This window comes from Pongo pygmaeus, chromosome 18 (genome assembly GCF_028885625.2).
Source record: "Pongo pygmaeus isolate AG05252 chromosome 18, NHGRI_mPonPyg2-v2.0_pri, whole genome shotgun sequence".
NCBI lineage: Eukaryota > Metazoa > Chordata > Mammalia > Primates > Hominidae > Pongo > Pongo pygmaeus.
Window position 1 is genome coordinate 63,976,403 of NC_072391.2, and position 19,042 is coordinate 63,995,444.

At 46.5% G+C, this 19,042-nt stretch overlaps 1 protein-coding gene across 1 annotated transcript in view; it reads right to left on the reverse strand.

Annotated features, from left to right (window-relative positions):
• Positions 1-14,838, reverse strand: part of CMTM4 (CKLF like MARVEL transmembrane domain containing 4) — an 82,264-nt gene extending 67,426 nt beyond the window's left edge. Inside the window, exon 1 of the mRNA XM_054453795.2 lies at positions 14,523-14,838. Within this exon, the coding sequence (XP_054309770.1) occupies positions 14,523-14,708 (186 nt within the window). The 5' untranslated portion in view covers positions 14,709-14,838. The remainder of the gene's footprint in view (positions 1-14,522) is intronic.
• Between the last annotated feature and the right edge of the window lie 4,204 nt (positions 14,839-19,042).

Sequence of the window (19,042 nt, forward strand, 5' to 3'; positions counted from 1 at the left end):
CATTCAGCATCTTACAGCAATGTGCCCCTTTCCCAAATGGCCACAAGTGCTTCCTGCCAAGCCCACTATCCCCAGGCCTCTATCACAGCCCCTGGCTCAGGTGGTCCAATGGTTTGTGTACTTTTGTCTGCCTCACTCCAAACCCTTACTCCCAAGAGCCTGGGAGCTCTTTGAAGGCAGAGATTTTTGTCTTATTTCTAATAGTACCTGGCCCACCCTAGGCACTCAAATGTGTATAAAGAAAGTATGGATTTTTTAAAAAGGGGTGAATGATAGCATTTTTACTGACATCTAGTTACTGATCTTGATCTAACTTTCAAGTTATTTAGCCAACTCTTAATCTCAAGTTATACACATTTCTAGGGCTTGGCCTGAAAATGGGTGAAAGAAAGTAGACAAGCTGAGGAAGCAACTACCCCTGGAAGAGCCATTGTTTCTGGGTTGTTTTTCTTTTTTTTTTCCACTGGCACAAAAATCTTTTAGCCTTAAACTGTTTTTCACAGTGGTGCTGGAATAAACGGGAAACCACAAAAATGAAGGCTTCCACTGCACCAGTCATCAAATCGCAGTGGCAGTAAAGAAAACATCCAGAACTATCCACATTTGATTAAACTTTGAACATTTTAAGTGTTTATTAACTCATTTAATTCGCAAACTTAACCATTCATTTGAAATTGTCAACAACAAAATGCTGGCTTAACAGTATTTCCTATAGCCTTCTCTAGCCTTCACTGAAGATCGCCAGCCTCCCTTTGCAGGCCTCATAGAACGGTTGTTCTTTTATTTTAGTCAGAAAGCTTTAAAAAAATAATCACTATGACCCTCAGCTTCAATTCTAGTTGTGACTTTTTCTTTGCCTGAAAAGTGTCTCTTGAAAGATACTTGCTTGACAGATACAAGCCTCTCTCTTTCTGAATGTGTTAATCAGAAAGCAGACAACTTCAATAATAATTACAGAATCCTGGTTTTCATGTTACACTTTTCTAGGCAAAAAGATTGGCAAAGCCTCTTATGGTTTCCCCAACTTTTATAAAAATCTGTCTCCTAAGCAAAATCTTCTGTTTCCTAGTAGCAGTAGATAGTCTACTTAAAGTTAAAAAAAGAAAAAGTAATTACAATGGCATTTTATTTCCATACTCTCTCTCCAATATTTTCCACCTCAAATAGAGTCTAGTTGTGTGTGTGTCTGTGTGTGTGTGTGTGTGTCTATATATATATATATATGTATGTGTATATATATATATATACATATATATAAATTTTCCCCATGGATTCCATGTTTTCAAAAACTTGACCTTATAAACTACATTAATAACCCATTTTTTTCTCTTTTTTTTTTTTTTTTTTTTTGAGACGGAGTCTCGCTGTGCCACCCAGGCTGGAGTGCAGGTGGCGTGATCTCGGCTCACTGCAAGCTCCGCCTCCCAGGTTCACGCCATTCTCCTGCCTCAGCCTCCCGAGCAGCTGGGATTACAGGCGCCCACCACCACGCCCAGCTAATTTTTTGTATTTTCAGTAGAAACGGGGTTTCACCATGTTAGCCAGAATGGTCTCTATCTCCTGACTTCGTGATCCGCCTGCCTCGGCCTCCCAAAGTGCTGGGATTACAGGTGTGAGCTACCATGCCCGGCCCATTTTTTTTCTTTTATTAAACAAACACGTACATTCAACTGTCTATTCAACACCTATGTGCCAGACCCTGGTTTAGACACGGGATACGGCAGGGAACTTGAAAGCCAAGTCTTTGCTCTCGTGGAGCTGACCTTCCAGCTGGATGGTCAATGCTCTGGAGAAGAATCAAGCAGGGTGAGAGGGGTCAATAGTAAGGCAGAGTGGGGTGGGGGAGTGTTCTATTCCAGATGCGGGGGGATAGGGAAGGTCTCTTTTGAGCAGGAACCAGAAGAACAGAGCCAAGTGGGAATCTCTCTGAGCCTATTCCAGTGCAGGCGGCTGCCTAATTTAAAAAATAAAAATAGCTAAGTGGGCATTTTCAGGAAGAGGGTGAGGGATGAGAGAATAAACCCTGAGTGCAAAGATGAAGGCAGGTGCGTATTAATCAAAAGCTTACTGAAAGCTCCTGATCAACCTGCAGTAATCGGTATTATAAAATTCCAGCCGAAGGTAAGAAATTTTACCTCATTCTGCTTAATGTAAGCAGAAATCTGCCTTATTCTGCTTACTGTGGTTTACAGTATAGACTGTTTGAAATATAATTAGTACCCAGGCCCTCTTTTTTTTGTTTTTGAGACAGAGTCTCCCTCTGTCGCCCAGGTTGGAGAGCAGTGGCATGATCTCGGCTTACTGAAACCTCCATCTCCCGGGGTTCAAGCGATTCTCCTGCCTCATCCTCCCGAGTAGCTGGGATTACAAGCACCCACCACCAAGCCCAGCTAATTTTTTTTGCATTTTTAGTAAAGACTGGGTTTTACTATGTTGGCCAGGCTTGTCTCAAACTCCTGACCTCAAGTGATCTGCCTGCCTCGGCCTCCCAAAGTGCTGGGATTACAGGCGTGAGCCACTGCACCCCCAGCCCTCATTCTGACTCTCAATCTCCCGTTACTACCTTAATAAACTCTAGTGATCCCAGGACCCCACTCTGAAAACCAGCGATAGCCCCCATCCGGAGAAAAGGCCACACACGAGAGGCACTGCAATGAAGCCTGAACACCCCCCACCCACTGCTTTGAGAATTTTTCACAAAAATCCTCCCCCATCAAGAAGTTAAACTGTTTAAAAATAGGATAGTTTCCAAATACTTAAACAAGCAATTATCTTCTCCCCCAGGAGGTGTCACTTTCTGAGCTTGAGCCCTTCTACTTATTGGCCTCTTCTCCAGCCTGCTGCAGCCCTGCTCTAGAGCCCTGGACCACTTCAAACTGAGGTCAAAGTTTAAGTCAGCTGACAGGCCGAAGCAATCCCCCTGAGCAGGGGTTCCCTGCTCTCTTCCTCTCTACCTCTCCCAGTCTATATCCTTCCTCCTTCCTGGAGCCCTGAGGCTAATGAACCCAAATCTCATCTCATCTCACCCTGCTTGTTACTTCTCTTGTACACATAGGCTGTTCTCCAGGAATCACCTTATTTTCCAAATAAAAATATCAGGGTATATTGTGAGCACACGGGTACTGTCACATGAATTGCTATAATTTCAATGCTTAGAATACTTCACAATTTATAGTAAAATATAGTAAATATAGTAAAATATGGTCTGATGAGGCAGCACAGGAAATTGAGACTGTCTGGGAAAATTTATTATCTGTGATCCCTTCTGTTCTACTCTCTAATAAGTAACTTTATTTTCCAAACGAATCCCATGTCATCCTGCAAAAGCATTTGGGGTTACTTCCAGAAATAAGGATGCGAGAGTCAGTGATAACAGCTATAGGCTGAAGAACCCATGCTGGTATTTCCAGGCTATTTCAATGGCTCAGGGAAGACTGCTGTGGGGGAAGAAAAAAAAAATCAACCCCAGCTTCCAGACATACCTCAGTCCTTAATGGGGTAGGCCACACATGTGGTGCAGCTCAAGTCTGTACAGCACGACTTTAGGCTGGAAAGAGCTCTCTCCTAGGCACCCAGGTATGCATTCATTCTACCAAGAGAGAAGCATCCTGACATACAGCCCTGTCCTTACCTCTAAGCATCCTTTGGAGTGCCATAATCTGGGAAAGATTCTTACTGATTTTTTGTTTGTTTTTTGAGGCAGGGTCTCACTCTATTGCCCAGGCTGGAGTGCAGTGGTGCAATTTTGGCTCACTGCAACCTCCGCCTCCCAGGTTCAAGCGATTCTTGTGCCTCAGCCTCCTGAGTTGCTGGGACTACAGGCATAGGCCACCACACCCGGATAATTTTTTGTATTTTTAGTAGAGATCTTGTTTCACCATGTTACCCAGGCTGGTCTCGAACTCCTGAGCTCAGGCAATCTGTCCACCTCGGCCTCTCAAAGTGCTAGGATTACAGGCATGAGCCACCGCGCCTGGCCTGATTTCTAATTAAGAACAAAGTTCCGGAGCCGGGTATGGTGGCTCATGCCTGTAATCCCAGCAGTTTGGGAGGCCGAGGTGGGTGGATCACAAGGTCAAGAGATCAAGACAATCCCGGCCAACATGGTGAAACCCCGTCTCTACTAAAAATACGAAAGTTAGCTGGGCGTGGTGGCATGCGCCTGTAGTCCCAGCTACTCGGGGAGTCTGAGGCAGGAGAATCCCTTGAATCCAGGAGGCAGAGGTTGCAGTCAGCCGAGATCGCACCACTGTACTCCAGCCTGGTGACAGAGCAAGATTCCGTCTCCAAAAAAAAAAAGAACAAAGTTCCAGCCAGGCACAGTGGCTCACACCTGTAATCCCAGCACTTTGGGAGGCCAAGATGAGCACATCACCTGAGCTCAGGAGTTCAAGACCAGCTTGGCCAACATGGTACCCTATCTCTACAAAAAATACAAAAATTAGCCAGGCGCCTGTAATCCCAGCTACTCAGGAGGAGGAGGCAGGAGAATCGCTTGAACCCGGGAGGTGGAGGTTGCAGTGAACCGAGATTGCGCCACTGCACTCCAGCCTGGGTGACAGAGTGAGACTCTGTCTCAAAAAAAAAAAAAAAAAACAAAAACAAAAAACAAAAAACAAAAACAAAGTTCCTCCAAAGTTGTGGAGAAAGAATTAATTTAGCCCTGTGGTCCAGGAGGAGCCATTAGGATTTACAGAGATCACCATTTCCCAGTTGTCTGTGGATAACACTTGTGGGTAAGCACACCAGAAACCTGGAATAAACTGAGATCTTCAGATATGTTTTGGGAAGAAATGTCAATCAAGTCTGTATTTTTTTTTTTTGAATGTTCAGAAATGTGGTGGTCTTGTCCTTTGATGTAGTAAAAGCATTCCTTGAAATTTAACCAAAAATAATAATTCCAAAAAAGAATCCAGGCTACACTCATGAGGACATTTATTGACGCATCTTCCTAATAGCAAAAAAACTAGAAACCGTAATCACCAGACTTTGCCATAGGGGATCATATGTAGCCTTTGGAAAGGAAAAAATTCCCAAGTCCTTTTCATTTGAGTCTGTCATAATACGATGATTATTTTTCTAATTTCTAATTTTCTTTAATGTTACAACATTTTCACTAACAAATAAAATGAGGGTAAATTCCTTTCAAATGGAAGAAGTTTTCCATTAGAAGCAACAAATTTATTAAGCACCCACTATTGTGCAGAATGCTTGCTTTTTTTTTTTTTTAACAGAAAAGTGCATTTTAAAACAATTTAAGCTTCAAGTTTGTCCAAGTGGTCTGTATTATCTAAATCATTCTTCCCAAGGGCCTCCAAATTCCAAAGAAAGGAAAGTCATGAAAAGTTAAAGATTACAGTCAGTATATGAGCTTTAAGGCTATACTAAGGTAAAGCTAGTAACATCTACTATTTGAGTAATTTTTGAATAGCAGGTACTTGCCTGTGGTATAAAATTCAAGGGCTGGGAGCAGTGGCTCACGCCTGTAAACCCAGGACTTTGGGAGCTGAAGGCAAGAGGATCGCTTGAGCCCAGGAGTTTGTGACCAGCCTAGGCAACATAGTGAGACCCTGTCTCAAAAATAAAATAAAATAAAATACAAAAGGTACAAACAGTTATACAGCAGAAAATGTCTCCCTGACACCCTGGCCCTTGGCCACCCAGTTCCCCAACTTGTATCATTCCGGAGATATTCTGTATCACTATCAGTCTGTTGTCTGTTCTGGTTGCTATAACCAAATACCATAAAAAGGGTAATTTTTTTTTTTTTTTTTTTTTTTTTGAGAAGGAGTCTCACTGTGTCGCCCAGGCTGGAGTGCAGTGGCGCAATCTCGGCTAACTGCAAGCTCCACCTCCCAGGTTCACGCTATTCTCCTGCCTCAGCCTCCCAAGTAGCTGGGACTACAGGCGCCTGCCACCACGCCCGGCTAATTTTTTATATTTTTCGTAGAGATTGGGTTTCACCGTGTTAGCCAGGATGATCTTGATCTCCTGACCTTGTGATCCGCCCGCCTCGGCCTCCCAGGGTGCTGGGATTACAGGCGTGAGCCACCGCGCCCGGCCAAAATGGGTAATTTATAAATAGAAATTTATTGCTCATAGTTCTGGAGGGTGGAAACTCCAAGATCCAGGTGCCAGCAGATTCACTATCTGAGTGAGGGCCCATTCTTCACAGACAGCACTTTCTATGTGTCCTCACATGGCAGAATGAGCAAGGACACTCCCTTCAAACTCTTTTAAAAGGGCACTAATCCCATTCACGAGGGCTGAGCCCTCATGACTTAATTACTTCCCAAAAGGCTCCACCTCTTAATACTATCACACTAGGTTTTAGGTTCCAACATCTGAATTTTGGGGGAACACCAACATTCAGACCATAGCAACCTCCAACAGGCTTTGATGACGTGGTGTCTTGAGACGCTGAGCTAGGGAGCATGGTGGGCTCACCAGCACCGTAATACTACCATTATCCCCAACTTACAATCCCCAAGTGAGAGACCTGCAGGAGATCTGCTTGTGGCCTGAGTGAACAAGTAGCTTGCCAAAAGTCTCATGGCCAGTAAGAGATACGAAGTCCATCATACTCTCAGAAACACTCCCCTCAACACATGCACACACATTCTACCCTAAACAAGGGTGACTTCATGTCATTGTTCTCTCTCCCTGGAACGTACCTCCATAAACCATCACTAGCCCTTTGCCTGGCTAATATAAAGTTTAGAATCAGCATTCTTCTATCTACAAAAAAACCTTGCTAGGATTTTGGGATCGTATTAAACCTATAGATCATTTGTGGAGAACTAATATTTTAACTATATTGAGTTTTCCAATCCTAATGAACACAGAACGCCTGTCTACTTATTTTGGTCATCTTTGATTTCTTTCTTCAGTGTTTTGTAGTTTTCAGTGAGCAGATCCTATACATGTTTTGTGAGATTTATATCTAAGAATTTCATTCTTTTCAGTGCTGTTATAACTGATATTGGTTGTTTTAATTTCCAATGACTTATTGCTAGGATATAAAAATACTATTGGTTATTGTGTGTTGACCTTATATCCTGTAACCTTGCTAACTCATTTATTAGTTCTAGGAGATTTTTTATAGATTCCCATGTGATTATCTATCTAGATAATCATGCCATATGCAAATAGGGACAGTTTTGTTTCTGATCTGTATGCCTCCTATTAATTTTTTTGTAATGGCTAGGACTTCCAGTATGATCTTGAATATGAGTGGTGACAGTAGATGTCATTGCCTATTTCCTATCATAGGGGGAAAGCATTCATTCTTTCCCCACTAAGTATAATGTTAGCTGTAGATTTTTTGTAGATGCCCTTTTTCAGGTTGAAGAAGTTCCTTACTCTTCCAAGTTTGCTGACAGCATTTATTATGGAAAAGTACTGAATTTTGTCAAAAGTTTTTTTTTCTGCATCAAATGATAGAATCATGTGGCTTTGGGTTTTGTTTTGTTTTTAAGAAAGGGTCTCACTCTGTTGCCCAGGCTGGAGTGTAGTGGCACGATCACGGCTCACTGCAGCCTTGACCTCCTGGGCTCAAGCAATTCTGCCACCTTAGCCTATAGCTGGGACTACAGGCATGCACAACCATGTCATGCTAATTTTTGTATTTTTTGTAGAGAAGGGGTTTCACCATGTTGCCCAGGCTGGTCTTGAACTCCTGGGCTCAAGCAATCCACTTGCCTCGGCCTCCCAAAGTGCTGGGACTACAGACATAAGCCATTGTGTCTGGCCTGTTATTTTAAGCTGTTAATATGGTGTACACCTATAACATTTACTTTCAAAAACTGCACCAACCTTTTTGTTCCTGGGATAAATCACAATTGGTTTGGTGTATTATTCTTTCTCCATTATGCTGGGTTTTATTTTCTATATGGTATTTTGTTGAGGATTTCTGTGTCTGTGTTCATATGAGGAATATTGGTCTGTAGTATCATTTTCTTGAACTGTCTTTGTGTGGTTTTGTAAAACACATGTATACCCTACATTTAACAACTTCTTTTGAGATCGTGGATTATAATTTCATTATTTTTAATCATCAAAAAAACTTAAGAGTAATTATAACTTTGCTTTTCTGCTAGAATTTATTTGACTCCAAGTCCTTGATCAGGAAGACAACTCCTAAAGACAACAATCTTCCTAAAGGAAAATGAGACTGTTTTACAAGGAGCCACAGAATGGTGGACCGGAGAATCCAACATAGAGAAACCCACTGCTTCATCTACCATTATGCGCTTGTATATGCATGACTTTAGGGACAAACGGGAGCCAGGAGTACAAAGGAATCTTCAGTAGTAAACAAAACGCAGAATCCTTCACGGTTTGACCAGGGGCATTGTGTGTCTGCCTGGTCATTTGACCAGCTCTTACGAATCAGGAACCCAGCTGAACCTCGGTTGAACCAGCCCCTCCAACAGAACTGAGGGGATTTGGGGCTGATAAGCTCAGTGCTATGTCTACAGCCAGTCATTTCTCAAAGTTGCAGCTTTGTAAATGTGGCTATATTTGTGTTGTATATGATTTCTATAATGTATTACTGCCCCACCCCTGCACATCCTCCAGAGAACAGTAACCAGCCAGGGATTATGCTGACTGGCTTGAGATTTAAAAAACTAACAAGGTTTCCATCAAATAAAAGATATGCCATTACCCACCCCTGAAGTGCAAATACTCACATTTGTTTTTGAGTTACGTAAGAAAGCAACTATCAAACATTAACCTCTTAATTCTTACAATTCCTAAAATGCTCAATTAGTCACTACCACCCATACTGTACAACTGAGGAACCCAGATGTGATGAGATTAAGAGACATCAAAATCAGCAGAGCTAAAATTTGCATTTAAACATTTCCAGGCCAGGCACAGTGGCTCACACCTGTAATCCCAGCACTTTGGGAGACCAAAACAGTAGGATTGCTTGAGCTCAGGAGTTCGAGATTAGCCTCCAGTTTGAGGCAACATAGCAAGACCTCGTCTCTACAAAAATAAAAAAAAAATAGCAGGGCATAGTGGCGCATGCCTGTAGTCCTGGCTATTCAGGAGGCTGAGGCAAGAGGCTCCCTTGAGCCCAGAAGTTCGAGGTTACAGTGAGCTATGATCATGACACTGCATTCCAGCCTGGGTGACAGGCTGTGCCCAGGCTGGAGTGCAGTGGTACAATCATAGGTTACTGCAGCCTCGACCTCCTGGTCGACAGCAAAAATCTGTCTTAAAAAAAAAATTCCTATTACCCATCTTTTGTTATTAAAAAGTCCTATACAAACACGTTGTCAGAAAGTCATCTAAGCATGGGAAGGGCTCAAGAAAGGGATGTGGATCAGGTGTGGTGGCTCACGCCTGTAATCCCAGTTTGCGACCAACTTGGGCAACACAGTCTCATTAGATTCTGTCTTTATTCATTTAAAAAAATAAAAAAAAAGAATTCACACAAGGAGGAAGCAGATAATTTAAATCAGTTGTTTAACCACACTAGACATTGTCCCCAACTAAGATACGTACAAGTTTCATTTTGAAAAGATATAGGCTGAGGTAAGTGACTCATGCCTGTAATCTCAGCACTTTGGGAAGCCAAAGAGGGAGGGTTGCTTGAGCTCATGAGTTTGAAACCAACCTGGGCAACATAGGGAGACACTATCTCTACAAAAAATTTAAAAATTAGCCAGGCATAGTGGCACACACCTGTAGTCCCAGCTAGTTGGAGGGCTGAGGTGGAAGGATCACTTGAGCCCAGGAGGTTGAGGCTGCAGTAACCTATGATTGTACCACTGCACTCCAGCCTGGGCACACAGCAGGACCTTGTCTCAAAAAGAAAAAGGAAAGATAGAATCTATGCAACTGCACCATTTAATTTTTTCATAATGTTTCAGATTAGCTTTACTATCAAATCACATTCCATTAAAAGTATCAATTTAACTTAAATCATAAGAAATTAAACTATCTTTAATTCAAATACATAATTACGTTTTTTGGTGATATTTTCACATAGTTTCTTTAGAGACAGGCATTGTTAGCACTATGACAGCTAACATTTATTGCACATCAGTTAGATGCATAATACAGTAGGTACTAACTTACACATATTATTTCATCTTCTTAATCCTTTGAGGGAGGTATTGGCAGTCTCATTTTACAGAAAAATCTCAGCCTTGAGGTTGACTATTTATCGAAAGCTGGTTGCTAGCACCTGTGCGAGGTTTTTTTTTGTTTTGTGGTTTTTTGTTTTTTTTTTTGAGACAGTCTTGCTCTGTCACTCAGGCTGGAATGCAATGGTACAATCTCAGCTCACTGCAACCTCTGCCTCCCAGGTTCAAGCACTTCTCCTGCCTCAGCCTCTGGAGTACCTGGGATTACAGGCACTCGCTATTATGCCCAGCTAATTTTTTGTATTTTTGTAGAGATGTGGTTTCACCATGGTGGCCAGGCTAGTCTTGAACTGCTGACCTCAAGTGATCCAGCCACCTCGGACTCCCAAAATGCTGGCATTACAGGCGTGAGCCCGGCCTGTTGCAAGGTTTTTTAACACTGAAAGGATATAGAAAGGTAAGTCTCAAACTTTAATGTACACGTGGATCACCTGAGGAATCTTGTTTAAATGCAGGTGACTCAGAAGTTCTAGGGTGAGGCCACTGATTCTGCATTTCTAACAAGCCCTTAGGTGATGGCAATGCTGCTGGCCTAAGGCCAAACTTGGAATAGCAAGGATCTACAGGTTGCGATCGGCCACAAAAAACACCACAAAAAAGTCTACAGCCCAACGCAGGGCTCACGCCTGTAACCCCAACACTTTGGGAGACCAAGGTGGGCAGATCACTTGAGGTCAGGAGTTCAAGACCAGCCTGGCCAACATGGGGAAACCCCATCTCTACTAAAAAATACGAAACTTAGCCGGGCGTGCTAATGGGCGCCTGTAATCCCAGCTACCTGGGAGGCTGAGGCAGGAGAATCGCTTGAACCCGGGAGGTGGAGGCTGAAGTGAGCCAAGATTGTGCCACTGCACTGCAGCCTGGGTGACAGAGCAAGACTCCATCTCAAAAAAAAAAAAAAATCTAAAAAAACTATATTTATGGCCAGTCGCGGTGGCTCATGCCTATTAATCCCAGCACTTTGGGAGACTGAGGCGGGTGGATCACCTGAGGTCAGAAGTTTGAGACCAGCCTAGCCAACATGGCGAAACCCTGTCTCCACTAAAAATACAAAAATTAGCTAGGCATGGCGGCAGGCGCCAGTAATCCCAGCTACTCGGGAGGCTGAGGCTGGAGAATTGCTTGAACCCAGGAGGCGGAGGTTGCAGTTAGCTGAGACGGTGCCATTGCACTCCATCCTGGGCATCAAGAGCAAAAGTTTGCCTCAAAAAAAAAAAAAAAACACACACACACACACACACAACTAAATTTATTTTTAGACATGGGATCTTGCTATGTTGCCCAAGCTGGAGCACAGTGGCTACTCCCAGGCACCATAATAGCTCCCTGTGACTTTGAACTCCTAGGCTCAAGCAATCCCCCCACCTCAGCTTCCTGATTTTTAAAAGTCAAATTTTTCTCCAAACCACAGAGTTAGAACTTACTCATATTTCTTGATGGATTCTGAGTTTTGTAAGATCTCAGAAGTATCTTTATAATGACTTCTTATTTTCTTTTCCAGTTTAAATTTAGAGTCCAATTTCTTGGAGTTTTGTGGGATTTTTATCAAGGCTGGGAAGCCAACTACAGCAAAACCATTTCAAGTTGCCATACCCTTCAAGCAGGTCCCTTTCCTTTACTCACCCACATATAACCTCTCAGAGTTTAAGTTCTAGAGATTAACAAACAACAGAGTTAGGCGAGATTCTGCGGGCTAGGCCCAAAAGTTCTTCCAGATGAAAAGTACAACTCTAGGCCGGGTGTGGTGGCTCACGTCTGTAATCCAGGCACATTGGGAGGCCGAGGCGGGCAGATCACCTGAGCTCAGGAGTTCGAGACCAGCCTGGGCAACATAGTGAAACCCCGTCTCTACCAAAAATACAAAAAATTAGCTGGGCATGGTGGTGTGCGTCTGTGGTCCCAGCTACTTGGGAGGCTGAGGTGGGTGGGTCTCTTGAGCCCAGGTGGCGGAGGTTGCAGTGAGCCAAGATTGTGCCACTGCACTCCAGCCTGGGTAACAGAGTTAGACCGAGTGTTTAAAAAAGAAAGAAAAAGAGTGAGAAGAAAGAGAGAAAGAAAGAGAGAGAGAGGGAGAGAGGGAGAGAGGGAGAGAGAGAGAGCGAGAGAGAGAGAGAGAAAGAAAGAGAGAAAAGAAAAGAAAAAAAGAAAAGAACAACACTACAACAAAACAGTACCTTACCAAAAGGTAATGATAAATGCCACCAGCTTCCATCCCTCGACTTAGGTGATAAAGTCCCAGCAATGCAGTAATAACTAACAGTCTACAAACTGGATTTCAATTCTTTTCCTAGATCCTTTTAGGGACAAGTTCTATTTACTTTCAAAATCCCACAGTGCAAACAAAGCAAGGTATTTGACCAAGCCCTGCTCTTTTCTTATTCATTTCTAATTATCTGTACGGGCTGCTGGCACCCCATACTCAAACACTGGCTAGCTGCCTCTTTTAAAAGGCAATTGCAGGCAGGGTGTGGTGGCTCACGCTTGTGATCCCAGCACTTTGGGAGGCCGAGGTGGGCGGATCATGAGGTAAGGAGTTCGAGACCAGCCTGGCCAGGCCAACACAGCGAAACCCCGTCTCTACTAAAATTACAAAAATTAGCTGGGCGTGGTGGTGGGCGCCTGTAATCCCAGCTACTCGGGAGGCTGAGGCAGGAGAATCGCTTGAACCCGGGAGGCGGAGGTGGCAGTGAGCCAAGATTGTGCCACTGCACTCCAGCCTGGGCGACAGAGCTAGAGTCCATCTCAAAAACAAAAAAAAGGCAATTGCACACCTCCCTTCACCTCCTACATTCTCTTTGCTAACAGCAAAGCCAAACTACAAAACCAATACATCTTTGAAAACATTCCAGTTTACCAGATAAGGTAAATTTAAAATTCTGAAGACAGATTATCTGATCCATTTTTCTTTCCAAAAAGCCCTTCAAAAATACCCTCTGGCAGTCAGCAGAACAAGCCTTTCACCCAAGAGAGACATAAAATAGCCTATGATTCTGTCATTTACAAACACCAGGACATTTATTTAAAGGGTATGTATCCACACATTATATTATTCCCAAGGAATGCTTATGCACTCGAGTAGGAACAGGAGGACCAGACCTGGCACGGTGGCTCATGCCTGTAATCCCAGCACTTTGGGAAACCAAGGAGGGGTGATCGCTTGAGCCCAGTAGTTGGAGACCAGTCTGGGCAACATGGTGAAACCCCATCTCTACTAAAAATACAAAAATTAACCCGGCATAGTGGAACGTGCTTGTAGTCCCAGCTACTCGGGAAGCTGAGGTGAGAAGATCGCTTGAGCCTGGGAGGTCGAACCTGCAGTGAGCCACGATCGCACCAGTGCACTCCACCCTGGGCGACAGAGACCCGGTCTCAAAAAAGAGAGCGAGAGAGAACAAGTGGCTTCTCTGACCATGAGAAGTCTATAAAGTTTTCAGGCCGGTGGCCTCAGAAGGCCTACCTGTGACAGAGAATGTTGGGGGGACACACGGGTTTTTCTGAATTAGAGCATGCACACAACAGAGCTAAGCAGTTGCCCGCAGAGGCATGTTACAAAACCACAAAGCAGGAACAGAGCTGAGAGGCCCCTGCCCAGAACACCCTGGAAGCTAAAACATAGGACCCTGAGAAATGAGCTCTACTACAGACAAGTCCAACAGAAAGTTCTCTGTTTCTGCTACCTCCAAAACTGGCTGCCCTCCCAGATTTAACTCTGGGTACCAATTGGGCAGTGCCAGCCACCGTGCTGGGCGGTGGATTCCGGGATGCCAAGTCTGTCTTCTTGGTTAGAAGGACACAAACCTCTGCAGTGTAGAGAATTGTGGGCATATCTGGGCTCCCCCACTGCATCAGGGCTACCTGCCTCCATCCAGCAAATACTAAGCTCCTACCATATACGCCTGGCACCCAGCTAGACATCAAGGGGGAACCAAGCCACAGTCCCTCGTCTCCGCAGGCAGAAACAGACGAGCACCGTCTGGAGGTTGCGCGGGCCGGGAAAACCTGCCACAGGTTGCTAAAACCAGCTGTACCCAGGAGACAGCAGGATTCCCAGCAGCACCCAGCCCAGTAACGCCACAGACTCCCGGGAGCGGGAGCGGAGCGGACAGGTAGGCCCGAGGGCAGGTGCTCAGGTAGGAGGCGCACACCTGAGGCTGCCGGCCTGGGAAGGGCAGGCTCTGGCCGAGGGCGGGGTCCCCAGAGGAGGCTGCAGAGTGGCCCCGGGACCCCACGAGGGAGAGGGGGCGCGAGGAGCGGGCTCCGGCCCGGGCAAGCGGGTACGCGGCGGAGGCCCCGCAGCGGGGCGGGGAGAGAGGAGTGCTGCTAGGCCGCCCTCGGGCACCTGGGGCCCCGCCCGGCACCTACCACTTGGGCGACCTTGAGGCGGCCGAGCGCGCCGCGCAGGTAGTCGGGGTCGCAGCGCAGGCCGGCCAGCCCGCGGCGCTGGCTCACCGGCTCGGTGGTGGGCTGGTACGGGCTGCTGGCGCCCGAGATCATGGAGGTGCTCGAGGCCTCGCCCTCGAAGCCGTCCAGCTCCTCGCCGCTCCGCATGCTGCCGCCCGGCCCGGGCCGCCTCGCGCGGCTGGCTCCCGGCGCCAGGAGCGGGCGGACTCAGCGGGGCCGCCGCATCGCCGCCGCCGCCGCCTCCCGACTGACCGCCCGCGGCCCGCCCGCCGCCGCCGCCGCCGCCGCCGCCGCCGCCGCCTCTCGCCCGCCGCCCGGCTGCGGCTGCGGCTCGGTCCGCTCGGGCTCGGCTCCCGCCGCCTCGGCAGCGGAAAGGGAGGGAGGTGGGAGCCAGGAGAGGGAAGGAGGCGGGAGCCGGCGCGCCGGACCGGGAGGGGCGGAGCCAGGCCGCAGCCGGCCGCTCGGAGGCGCTCCGCGGCTCGGGGGAGGTGGATGCGGCGGCGCCGCGGGCCCCGGGGCGGGGCGGGGCGCCGGCTCCTCAGGTCCCGCCCTGGCCCCGCCCCCACCTGCGCCTAGAGCCGGGGCCGGAGCCGCTGGTGGGCGCTGGTGATCCCGGCACGCGGGGCGATGGGGTTCAGGCAGCGGGGTCTTGGGGCTGAGGAAAGGGTCGAGGTGGACCTGGAGGCCATGGAGTTGCTTTCCCAGACGCTGCCTCAGGTTCTCCTTTGAAGAAAGTGGGGTCCTCGACGCATAGGGTGGGGAGCTTCCCGGTAAAAACAGAGACGGGCTGCGCCACCCGGGTGCCGGGAACGGTGCGTGGCCAGGGTGGGCCTGACTCGGACTGTTGGGCCGACGAGAGGTGGGTAAGTGCCTGTGTTCTCACGCTGGGCGCCTGGAACAAACCGGTTCCGAGGCCAGGGGCGGAGCGGGGTAGGGTGAGGAGCCGCCCCACTGCAGGTTGTCCCCGCCTGGCTGACCCAGGCGACCGACACGTTTCTCTCCTCTCAGCTGAAAAGCTTTGCTAGCTCTGTCTACGCATCAAGTAAGGTTAAACACAGATTTTGCCCCGAAGGGCATTAATTAGGGACCAATTTACAATTCAAGTGTGCAGGCTAATTTTAAGCTAAGTAAAACACTGACTTTCTAAGAAGTGTCGCTTTGATATTGAACCCTTCCACAACCACAAATACCGAGAGCTTGCCATGTTCTAGGCACTGAGCAAGGCGCTTGAAGAACGTATCGTTGTTATTGCTATTTTACAGAAGAAGAGACTAAGGCTGCAGACTGGAAGTAGCTTGTCCAAGGTCACACAGTTCATTGGTGGGCAGAGCCCAGGTTCCTACTTTTTCTTTCTTTTTTTAAAAAAAATTATTTATTAGTTTCATCATCATTATTTTTGTAGAGGTAGGGCCTCACCGTGTTGCCCAGGCTGATCTCGAACTCCCAGGCTCAAGCAATCCTCCTGCCTCAGCCTCCCAAAGTGCTGGGATTACAGGTGTGACTGACCATGCCCAGCCCTCAACTTTTTCAAAGATGGGAAGGACAGTGACTGTAATACTGTTGTCCTTCTGTATGGGGGCAAGAGAGGGAGCTTGTTTTCAGGACACCCTCGAATACCAAAATCCAAAGATGCTCTCAAATCCTTTATATAAAATGGTGTAGTATTTACATATAACCTACACACATCCTCTCATATACTTTAAATAATTGTTCTACTGTATTACTTTTTATCTATATTTGTGTGTGTGTGTGTGTGTTTTCTGAGACAGAGTCTTGCTCGTGACCCAGGCTGGGGCGCTGGGGTGAGATCTCCGCTTACAGCAACCTCCGCCTCCTGGGGTCAAGCGATTCTCCCACCTCAGCCTCCCGAGCAGCTGGGACCACCACGCCCAGCTAATTTTGGTATTTTTAGTAGAGACAGGGTTTCACCATGTTGGCCAGGCAGGTCTCAAACTACTGGCCTCAAGTGATCTACCCACCTCAGCCTCCCAAAGGGCTGGGATTACAGATGTGAGCCACCGTGCCCCGCTGGTTTGTTTTTTTTGTTTGTTTTTTGTTTTTTTTTTAAATAGACTTTTCACTCTGTCACCCAGGCTGGAGTGCAGTGGTACAATCATAGCTCACTGTAACCTCGACCCCCTAGACTTAAGCAATCCTCCTGTCTCAGCCTCCTAAGTAACTGGGACTACAGGCATGCCACCACCATGCCTGGCTAAATTGTTTTTTCTTTCGTTTTTTTGGAGATGGGGTCTCATTATGTTGCCCAGGCTGGTCTCAAACTTCTGGTCTCAGCAGTCCTCCCACTTCAGCCTCCCAAAGTGCTGGAATTACAGGCATGAGCCACCACATCCAGCTTATTTTTTGTTGTTTTTTCCAAATACTTTTTTTTTTTGAGACGGAGTCTCATTCTGTCACCCAGTGGCATGATTGCTGCGCACTGCAACCTCCACCTCCCAGGTTCAAGTAATTATTCATGCTTCAGCCTCCTGTGTAGCTGGGATTACAGGTACCCACTAACACGCCTGGCTAATTTGTGTGATTTTAGTAGAGACGGGGTTTTGCCATGTTGGCCAGGCTGGTCTTGAACTCCTGACCTCGAGTGATCTGCCTACCTTGGCCTCCCAAAGTGCTGTGATTACAGGCATAAGCCACTGCGCCCAGCCTATTTTATTCCAAATTTTTTTTATCAGCAGTTGGTTGAATCCATAGCTGCAGAAACCACAGATACAGAGGACTGACCCTAAATCAACAAATATTTATCGGGCACTTACTATAGATTAAGCAATATACTAAGAACTTGGGATAGACAACCAGCCGATGGTGACATTGAGGGGTTGGATGTAGACTCTTGCCTCTGCTTTCTCCCAAAATCCCAGTGAAATGACAGTTACAGGGATTTTTTTGAGGGGGTGTGGGTGGGCATTAAACTGTTGGGATGAAGAATGGGAAAGGAAGCAGGGCACCATGGCTCATGCCTGTAATCCTAGCACTTTGGGAGGCTGAGGTGGGAGTTCACTCGAGGTCAAGAGTTCAAAACCAGCCTGGCCAACATGTTGAAACCTTGTCTCTACTAAAAATACAAAAACAAAAAAAAATTAGCCATACATGGTGGCGAGCGCCTGTAATCCCAGCTACTTGGGAGGCTGAGGCAGGAGAATCGCTTGAACCTGGGAGGTGGAGGTTGCAGTGAGCTGAGATTGCCCCACTGTACTCCAGCCTGGGCTACAAAAAAAAAAAAAAAGGAATGGGAAAGGAGACAATGGCAACAAAATGTTGGAAGCTGGGAAGCAAATGGGCAAGTGTAACTTAGCAGATCCAAGAAAGCCAAACCCTAAACTGGCAGGGGAAAGGCTGAAATATTATGCAGCACAGGTGATATATCACAGAACAAAAGGCTCAGGAATGGGTAGCACCAAGTAAGTGTAGAGTTAGGAGGTGAAGGCAGGAGTAATAAGATCAAGTGGAAGTCTTTTAAAGAAGCAAGTGGATCCCTAGATCCCTTTTCACACCCATCCCCCAAGACTGGAGCTTTGTTCTCTGGAGAAGGTGAAACAGAAGGCTTCTTAGTTAGAGATCACTAGGCACAGTTCAGGGAAGGAATACTGTACTAAAAACAGGTGGAGTAAGTGAAAGTTTGCTTAATGAATGAGACCCCCAGACATCCTTCCCTAGATCATGGTAGCCAAGACCTCACATTCTCTCTGGAAAACATGATTAGCACAAGAAGAAACACCCAAAGATCCTGACAAGGGAAGTACCCCAAAGTGGAGCCCAGCCACATCACCCAACACTGAATCCCACAGTTGAGACTTCTCACCTACAGGCACAGAGCTTCCAATGAGCTTTTGAGGACCCTACTTTGAAATATAAATGACAACTAAGAGTCACCAAACATTTGAGGAAAGCCTATAACATAACAGAGGTCAAAACGAAAAAAAAGATATATGTCATTAAATGTTTACAATGGTATATATATATGTGTGTATATATATATACCATTTTATACACATGTATATATCAGTATTCTCAGGTAAACTGAGAAGATACTGTAACCATAAAAAGTTTAGAATAAGGCTGGGCGTGGTGACACATGCCTGTAATCCCAGCACTTTGGGAAGCCGAGGTGGGTGGATCATTTACAGTCAGGAGTTCGAGACCAGCCTGGCCAACATGGCGAAACTCCATCTCTACTAAAAAAACAAAAATTAGCCTAGAGTGGTGGTGCATGTCTGTAGTCCCAGCTACTCAGGAGGCTGAGGCAGGAGAATCGCTTAAGCCCGGGAGGCAGAGGTGGCAGTGAGCTAAGATCGTGCCTCTGCACTCCAGCCTGAGTGACAGAGCAAGACTCTGTCTCAAAAAAAAAAAAAAAAAAAAAAAAAAGTTTAGAATAAGGCTGAATGCGGTGGCTCACGCCTGTAATCCCAGCGTTTTGGGAGGTTGAGGTGGGCAGATGGCTTGAGCCCAGGAGTTCGAGACCAGCC